Source organism: Lagenorhynchus albirostris, chromosome 3 (assembly GCF_949774975.1).
Source record: "Lagenorhynchus albirostris chromosome 3, mLagAlb1.1, whole genome shotgun sequence".
Lineage (NCBI taxonomy): Eukaryota > Metazoa > Chordata > Mammalia > Artiodactyla > Delphinidae > Lagenorhynchus > Lagenorhynchus albirostris.
The window spans coordinates 166247050-166256050 of record NC_083097.1 but is presented as its reverse complement, the minus strand read 5'-3'; the positions used below and the strand labels follow the sequence as shown (position 1 = coordinate 166256050).

General features: G+C 43.9%; 1 protein-coding gene across 1 annotated transcript; it reads right to left on the bottom strand.

Moving 5' to 3' along the window:
* Positions 1–3963: 3963 nt before the first annotated feature.
* CD70 (CD70 molecule) lies at positions 3964–8709 on the bottom strand. Its single transcript, XM_060146714.1, has 3 exons — positions 8236–8709; positions 7222–7255; positions 3964–5070 (listed from the first exon to the last, which is right to left on the bottom strand). Exons 1-3 carry the CDS (start codon positions 8707–8709, stop codon positions 4682–4684), a joined length of 897 nt encoding a protein of 298 aa, XP_060002697.1. The 3' UTR covers positions 3964–4681.
* Between the last annotated feature and the right edge of the window lie 292 nt (positions 8710–9001).

Here is a 9001-nt window from a genome sequence, read left to right as displayed (position 1 = left end):
TTTCTTCTTCTAGTTTTCTTGAGATATAACTGACATACAGCACTACAAAAATACTACATAGTTATGACTATATTCTCCACACTGTATTTCATAACCATGACTCACTTATTTTGCAACTGGAAATTTTTGTACCTCTTAATCTCCCTCACCAAATTTCTTTCCTTCCACCCCCTTACTCCCCTCTGGCAACCACCTGTTTGCTTTCTGTACCTATAACTCTGTTTATGTTCTGTTCTGTTTGTTTATTTGTTTTGTTTTTTAGGTTCCACATGTAAGTGAAATCACACAGTATTTGCCTTTCTCTGTCTGACTTATTTCACTTAGCATAATACCCTCTAGATCTATCCATGTTATCTCAAATGGCAAGGTTTGATTCTTTTTTTTATGGCTGAGTAATATTCTGTCTATCTATCTGTCTATCTATCTATCTATCTATCTATCTATCTATCATCTATCTATCACATCTTCTTTATCCATTTATCTATTTTTGGGCACTTAGGTTGTTTCTATATCTTGGCTGTTGTAAATAATGCTGCAATGAACAGATGGGTGCATATATCTTTTCTTATTAGTGTTTTTAAATCTTTGGATAAATACCCAGGAGAGGAATTGCTGGATCATATGGTAGTCCTATTTTTAATTTTTTGAGGAATCTCCATACTGTCTTCCATAGCAGCTTCACCAATTTACTTTCCCACCAACAGTGTACTAGGGTTTCATTTCTCCACATCATCACCGACACTTGTTATTTGTTGTCTTTTTGATAATAGCCATCTGACAGGTGTGATCATTGTGGTTTTGATTTATATTTTCCTGATGATTAGTGATGTTGAGCATTTTTTCATGTACCTGTTGGCCATTTGTATGTCTTCTTTGGAAAAATGTCTCTTCAGTCTCTGCCCATTTTTAAAATTGGATTCTTTTTTTCTTTTTCTTTCTTTTTTTTTTTTTTTTTGCTGTTGAGTTGTATGAGTTCTTTATACATTTTCTGTATCAATCCATTGTCAGATATATGGTTTGAAAATATGTTCTCCCATTCCCTAGGATGCCTTTTCATTTTGTTGATGGTTTCTTTTGCTGTGCAGAAGCTTTATAGTTTGATATAGTCCCACTTGTTTATTTTTGCTTTTGTTGCCTTTGCTTTTGATGTCAAATCCAAAAAATCATTGCCAAGACCAATGTTAAGGAATTTATCATTATGTTCAGGTCTTTAATCTATTTTGAGTTTATTTTTGTGTATGGTGTAAGATAGGGATCCAGTTTCATTCTTCCACATGTGACTGTCCAGCTTTCCCAGCACTGTTTATTGAAGAGGCTATCCTTTCCCCATTGTATATTCTTAGTTACTTTTTCATAAGTTAATTGATCATATATGCATATATTTATTTCTGGTCTCTCTATGTGTCTGTCTTTATGCCAACACTATGCTGTTTTGACTACTATAACTTTGTAATATAGTTTGGAATCAGGAACTATGGTGCCTGCAGCTTTGTTTTCTTTCCTAAGATTGCTTTGGCTAATTGGGGTCTTTTGTGGCTCCATACAATTTTGGGATTATTTTTCTACTTCTGTGAAAAGTGCCATTGAAATTTTGATAGGGATTGCATTGAACCTAAAGATTGCTTTGAGTAATACAGACATTTTGACAATATTAATTCTTCCAATCCACGACCATGATATATCTTTCCATCTGTTTGTGTCCTCTTCAATTTCATCAATGTCTTGTAGTTTTCAGTGCACTGATTTTTCACCTCTTAGATTAAATTTTTGAATTATAAATGGGATTGTTTCCTTAATTTCTCTTTCTGATAGTTCACTGTTAATGCATAGAAATGGAACTGATTTTTGTATATTGATTTTGTATCTTGCAACTTTACTGAATTTATTAATTCTAACAGTTTTTTTGTGGGATATTTAGGGATTTCTATATATAAAATCACATCATCTACAAATAGAGACATTTTTTCTTCTCTCTTCCTGATTTGGATGCCTTTATTTCTTTTTCTGCCTAATTGCTCTGGCTAGGACCTCCAGTACTATGTTGAATAAAAATGGTGAGAGTGGGCATCCTTGTCTTGTTCCTGATCTTACAAGAAAAGCTTTCAGCTTTTCACCATTGAACGTGATGTTAGCTGTGGCCTTGTCATATATGGCCTTTTTTATCTTGAGATACCTTCTCTCTATAGGCAGTTTGTTGAAACTTTTATCATGAATGAATGTTGAATTTTGTGAAACGATTTTCCTGCATCTATTGAGATGATCGTATGGTTTTTATCCTTCATTTTGTTAATGTGGTGTAGTACACTGATTATTTGCATATGTTGAACCATTCTTGCATCCCTGGAATAAATCCCACTTGATCATGGTGTATGATCCTTTAAGTGTATTGTTGAATTTGGTTTGCTAATATTTTGTTCCTTCTTAACCCAAAGGAAAACCTAGATGGCAGTTTTAATAATTCAAGATGATTAAATCTTGAATAATCAAAGTCAGGATAAGATCCTAGGATCAGACATTCATTGGTTAGGTAGTTGCCATGGTGATGGGAGGAGAGTAGGGAAATGATTGATACCTTTTACCCCATTAAGTTGCATAAGCTGATGACAATTTCCAAAGAACTTCCAGCTACAAGGTCTCTGCCTCCTACTGGGGAAGAGAAGTTACTCTAAGATCTCCGAGGATTTTGTGATCAGGAAAGGGGTGGGTGTGAGGTTGGTTTCTGGTGGCTATAGCAGAGGGAATAAAGGAGTGATTGTTTTGAAGGAGAGAAGAAGGAAGAAAACAAATAAAAGCGGGAAGGAAGAGGTTGGGAGAAATTTGGCAATATCTGAGAAACCAGAGCTCTGTAAGCCCAGGTGGTTTTTTAAAAATTAAGTTAATTGGGCTTCCCTGGTGGCGCAGTGGTTGAGAGTCCACTTGCCGATGCCGGGGACACGGGTTCGTACCACGGTCCGGGAAGATCCCACATGCCGCGGAGCGGCTAGGCCCGTGAGCCATGGCCACTGAGCCTGCGCGTCCGAAGCCTGTGCTCCGCAACGGGAGAGGCCACAATAGTGAGAGGCCCACGTACCGCAAAAAAAAAAAAAAAAAATTAAATTAATTAAGTAACTTATTTTGCAGGGAGGTGTTGGGGAGGGGGCACTGTGAAAATGCCAGGACAGAGATGAGGTCTCAGCCTGGTACTTCAAGCCAGGTAAAGTGAGAACAATTTTGAGCAGTGTGGAATTTTGGAGAGTGTTGGATCAGGAAATCCACAAGCCATTAAAGAAGAAACAGATATTTACATCCAAGGACGTAAAAATAAAAAGAATGCACAGCAAAAAAAAAAAAAAAAAATCATAGGCAACGTCAAAAGTGAAAAGACAAACTGAGAAGATATTTGCAACTCATGTTACAGATAAAGGGCTAAATTCCTCAACATATAAAAACTTTGTACAAAACAGAAAGCAAAAGGTTGATGACTCAGTTAAGAAAAACTGGGCAAGGCGTGGACACATTGCAAAACTATTTGGCGGTTTCTCAAAAAAATATATATATATTTCATATTCTTTTCCATTATGCCTTATTACCAGATATTGAATATAGTTATGTGAATGCATTAATGCCACTTTAACAGGGTTAATTTTATTTTATGTGAATTTCACCTCAATTAAAAAAAAAGAGTGTCGGGCTTCCCTGGTGGTGCAGTGGTTGAGAGTCCGCCTGCCGATGCAGGGGACACGGGTTCGTGCCCCGGTCCGGGAAGATCCCACATGCCGCGGAGCGGCTGGGCCCGTGAGCCATGGCCGCTGAGCCTGTGCGTCCAGAGCCTGTGCTCCGCAACAGGAGAGGCCACAACAGTGAGAGGCCCGCGTACCGCAAAAAAAAAAAAAAAAAAAAAAAAAAGAGTGTCTACACATGATTCTACAGAAAAGAAAATACAAATGATTCAAATGACACTGAGGTATGGGGGCGGGGAATAGGCTCCCCTTTTATTAGAAATAAGACAAATGAAAAGCTTCTTTTCACATCCCACAGAGCAGCCATGGTCACATGGTGCAGATTAAAAATCTAAATTGGTTCAACACCTGTAGAGGCCAATTTATTAATAAATATCAAAATTATAAACACACCCTCTTGGACCCAGCCATTCCACTTCTAGGAATTTATCCTACAGATATAGGTGCAAAATGACCTAGGTATTGTAGAAGAAAAAGACAGGTATCAGACGTGGAAAGGAAGAAATAAAATGGTTTTTATTTTTAGAAGAGTTTTTAAAAAATACTTTAACCAAAAACTGTTGGATCTAATAAACAGATTCTGTAAAGTAAAACAAAGAAACAAACAGAAAAACAGCACACACACACCCCAAATCAATATAGAAACATCAATTATGTTTCTGTGCATTAACAATGCAATCTCACGGTGGTCCAGTGGTTAGGACTCTGCCCTTCAGATGCCCTTCAGGTGGGTGTGGGTTCATTCCCTGCTTGGGGAACTAAGATCCCACATGCCACATGGTGCGACCAAAAAAAGAAAAAATAATAAAAAAGTTAAAAAAAAAGCCAATGCATTCTCAGGAAGAGAAATACAACCTTTGGATACAATACAATAATAAAATAATAAAATACTTACGAATAAATTGACGATAAAACAAAGAAAAAACTCCTTCTCAACAAATTTGGGCCAGGAAGTGCAATGGTCAAGGGCACACCCACTGAATCCCAAAAAAAGTCTCATCAGCGTTTCTGGAGGGCAGCAGAGGCGGAGTAAGGTTGGTGCAGAGAATGTCCCCGTGGGCTAAGAAGGTAAGGCGCTGGGAGGCGACAGAGCAGCTTTGGTGAAAGTTGAGGCGTAGCAGGCTGATGCTGTGGGCTGTGGGGAAGCAGATGGCCACGCTCAGGGTGGCGCTAAGGGGCTTGGCGGTCCACGTAGAGGAAGAGCAGTTGGCTAAGGTCACCTGGATGTGCAGCCTATAAATGCCATCACGTTGGATACGCAGCTGCCCGTTGTCCAGCTCTGGCCCATGCACGAAGGAGCGGCCCAGGGCTGGGCTTCCCTGCCAGCGCAGCCTGGGGTCCTGCCGCGATCCTGAGAGGGTTGTGGGAGAAGGGATGGAAGGATGGAGGTTTAGGGAAACTGAGTGCTATAGAGGGAATGCCCCAAACTCCCATGTTGAAACCTAACCCCCAAGGGGATGGTATTAGAAGGTGGGCCATTGGGAAGTGATTAGATCATGAAGATGGAGCCCTTATAAAAGAGACCCCATATCCACTGATGGATGAATGGAGAAAGATGTCATATCTATATATCTATATATCTGTATATACACATACACACACATATATGTATACATATACATATGTATATATATACACACACCATACACACACATATATAAAATGGATAAAGATGTTTATATATATTATTATATATAATATATGTGATATTATACATATATATAATTCAACCATAAAAAAAGAAGGAAATTCGGCCACTTGTGACAACATGGGTGGACCTAGGGGTAAGTCAGACAAAGACAAATACTGTATGACTTCTCTTATACGTGCAATCTAAAAGAAAACAAAACCCAAACTCATAGATACAGAGAACAGACTGGTGGTTGCCACAGGTGGGAGCCGGGGTGGGCAAAATAGGTGAAGGTGGTCGAAAGGTAAAACTTATAAAATAAGTTATAAACTAAGTCCTGGCGGTGTCATGTGCAGCATGGTGACTAGAGTTAATGATACTGTGTTGTATATTTGAAAGTTGCTAAGAGAGAAGATTTTACAAGTTCCCATGGCAGAAAAAAAATTGTAACTATGTTAGCTAGACACTGTGGCGATCGTTTTGTAATATATACAAATAAAGAATCATGTTGTACACCGGAAACTAATACAACGTTGTATGTCAACTATATCTCAATTTAAAAAGAGAAAGAGTGACTTCCCTGGCGGGTTCAGTGGTTAAGATTCCGTGCTTCCAGTGCAGGCGTACGGGTTCCATCCGTGGCTGGGGAACTAAGATCCCGCATGCCCCGCGGGGCCGGGTGGGGTGATGTGGGGTGGCCAAAGAATAGAAAAAAAAAAAAAAAGAAAGGGGGGTGGGGAGAGAAAGAGAAGAGCTCGGAGAGCTCTCTCCCTCCCTTTCAGCCACGTGAAGACCCAGCAAAAAGATGAGAAGATGGCTGGCTGGGGACTTCCCTGGTGGTCCAGTGGTTAAGACTCCATGTTCCCAATGCATGGGGCGTGGGTTCCAACCCTAAGTCGGGGGAGCTAAAATCCCACAGGCCTCGCAGCTAAAGAGCAGAAGCAAGATTGTGAAAAATTCAATAAAGACGTTAAAAATGGTCCACATCAAAAAAAAAAACTTAAAAAAGAAAAAAAGAAGATGGCTGGCTGTTTATGAACCAGGAAGCGGGCTCTCGCCAGACACCAGATCTGCCGGTGCCTTGGACTTCATAGCCCCCAGAACCATGAGAAAGAAATGTCTCGTTCATAAGCCATCTGGTCTGTTATTCTGTCATAGCAGCCCGAGCAGAAAGCACCCGGAGAAAAAAGACGAAGATTTCCCTCCGTTACAAAATGGAATGAACACACACCCAGCCCTCTGGGGATGAGTCGGGGGGTGGGGGGGAGAGGCCCAAAGAGGAAGGGGGTTAGAGAGAGGCTGGGAGAGTACTGCCAAATGCACCCGCCCTCACGTTCCTTCACGTCCTTGCTCCAAAGCCCCCTTCTCAGGGATGCCTTCCCCGATGACCGCATCTTCAAGGGCAAACCCAACGCTGGCCTGCCCGATCCCCCTCCCTTACTTAATATTCCTCCCAGAAGTACCAGATGCGTGTTTTACTCTCTTGCCATGCTGCATATTTTCCTTGTTTATTTATTTATTTTCTGATCCCCTTGGTAGAAGGGCAACACCGACAGGGCAGGGATTTCTGTCGGTTCTGTGGGCTCTCGGGACACCCAGAACAGGGCTTGCCTCACAGTAGCCGCTTAATTAGTGTTTGTGGCCTCAGTGAGGGCACGTTAGTGATGGTCATTAGCTTGGTTTAATTGATTTGGGATCTCCCAAGGGAGAAAACAAAAGGCTGAGCCAGGAAGCAGGTGCTGAACAGAACACCACCATATCTCCCTCTCTTTGTTTCTTTTTCTCATCCTTTCGCAATTTCTCTTTCTCTCTCTCCCTCCCCCACCCTCCTTCTTTTCTCTTTCTCCAACACACATATGCATCTGGTTTTACCTGTGTGATTCAGCTGCAGCTCCGCTAAGTCCCACTGGAAGAAAAGAAAAGAAAAGAAAAGAGACCAGAGGTCTTGAGTGTTCCCGAGGGAAGAGCTCTCTTTTCTTGACCCATCCTTCTATCCACCCATCATCCCACCGGACTGAGTTGGGACCTTTGTGAAGAACTCTTAAAGAGAAAGTAGGTTTGAACTAGCCGTGAGCATGAAGAGAAGACCTTCTGAAGAACTTCTTAGTTTCCAGGATATAACACAGGGCGCCCCGGCACACCTGCCTCTCTCCCCTGCAAAGCTCTCCCACCCCCGTAATGCAGCCCCCAAAGCCAGACCCTGTGGTAGGTGTCCAGGGTTCCTCCTGTCCTTGGAGGTCCCGGAACCGCCCCTTCCCAGCTTTGAGAAGCCCCCAGCAGCCTCTGAGTCAGCCTGCTGGGGGAACACCAAAGACGAGTCATTTTCCAGGCCCCCATACGGTATGTATCTTCCTCCACCCCGGGATCTCCACCCGGGATTTACCTCCTGGTGTCGGCAGAACTGACTATCCAGAGCCGGAGACCCCCGGGGGCAGCCTTGCCCCTGCCTCCCCTCCCTGCTCTGGTCTCTCTCGCTCTGTTCTTTTCCACCAGCTCTTTCTTCCTGGCAGTTGTCTTTTCTATTGTTTGGCCACGCCACGTGCTATGCGGGCTATTAATTCCCCAGACCAGGGATCGAACCCCCCGCCCCACTGCGCTGGAAGCGAGGGGTGTTAACCACTGGACGGTCAGGGAAGCCCCCCTGGCAGATTTTTATTCATCTCATTCTGATCTTTTTGTTTTCTTTTTCTTTTTTGGTCGCGAGTCTGTTAGTCCGCGCTCTAGCTCACCATCCCTCTGCCCTGAGCTGATTCTTTCCTCAGTTGCTTACCTGCCCTCGGCGCTGCACCCCCTCCCCAGGGCCCGGCCCCAGCTGGAGGTCCCCATGCTCCTGAGCTTGCAGGAGGCAGATGTACGTCTCTCTCTCATCCTCCCTTCTGGACTTACCCCAGCTGAATCCACCTGCTGCTTTCGGGTGAGGCGCACACTGCAGACCAGGCAGCCTATCACCATGCCAAGGAGAAGCAGCAACAAAGCCACCCTCCGGATGGACACCCAGGGCCGGTGGGGCACCTGGCAGCCCGAGGCTTCTTCTGCTCTCATGATCCTCTGCAGGCACTTCATCAGCTGTGTGGCAGGGTGGAGGGTGTGTAGAGGCAGGAAGAGGGAAGGAACCTCAGCTCTCATGCAGCTATGGGGCCCTCTGCCTGCCTGAACCTGCCAGGGACCAACCATGCCCCACCCTGGGGATGTCCGGCAAAGGGAGGGACCAGACTCAGTTCTACAGTGCAGGGAATTCCCCTCCAGCTTCTGCCGGTCCCCAGTGTGCAGAGTAGGTGGGCCAGGGTGTCCCTCAATTTTTCTATGTAACTTCCCACACTCACCTTCCTGGTACTCTTTCAACAAACCTTCATTGAACATCCACTGTGGGCCAGATGCTCTGCTGGGCCTCAGGGCTACAGCCACAGCACCCAGGGATGGAGGAGGGGTCCCCCAATATCCATGTGTTCCTCTCCATCTTCCCAGCCTCCCTGACGCCCCCGTGGTGGGACCACCCCTGATGCGGTCACATGACTGACCTGCCTAATTGGAAGAGAGTAGAAGCGGACCAAGGGTCACTTCCATAGCCTGATCTTGTAAACATGCCACACTGCCTTTCAATTCTCTTGCCCTGTGGTCTTGGAGGACACCCGTTCTTGATGACTGTAGTGGC

Coding starts and splice junctions, on each gene's coding strand:
- CD70 (XM_060146714.1), bottom strand. CDS start 8,709: ATGTTCAATGAAGGTTTGTTGAAAGAGTACCAGGAAGGTGAGTGTGGG. Junction 7,256..8,235: donor AGCAGGTGGATTCAGCTGGG/GTAAGTCCAGAA, acceptor CTTTTCTTCCAG/TGGGACTTAGCGGAGCTGCA. Junction 5,071..7,221: donor GCTGCAGCTGAATCACACAG/GTAAAACCAGAT, acceptor CAACCCTCTCAG/GATCGCGGCAGGACCCCAGG.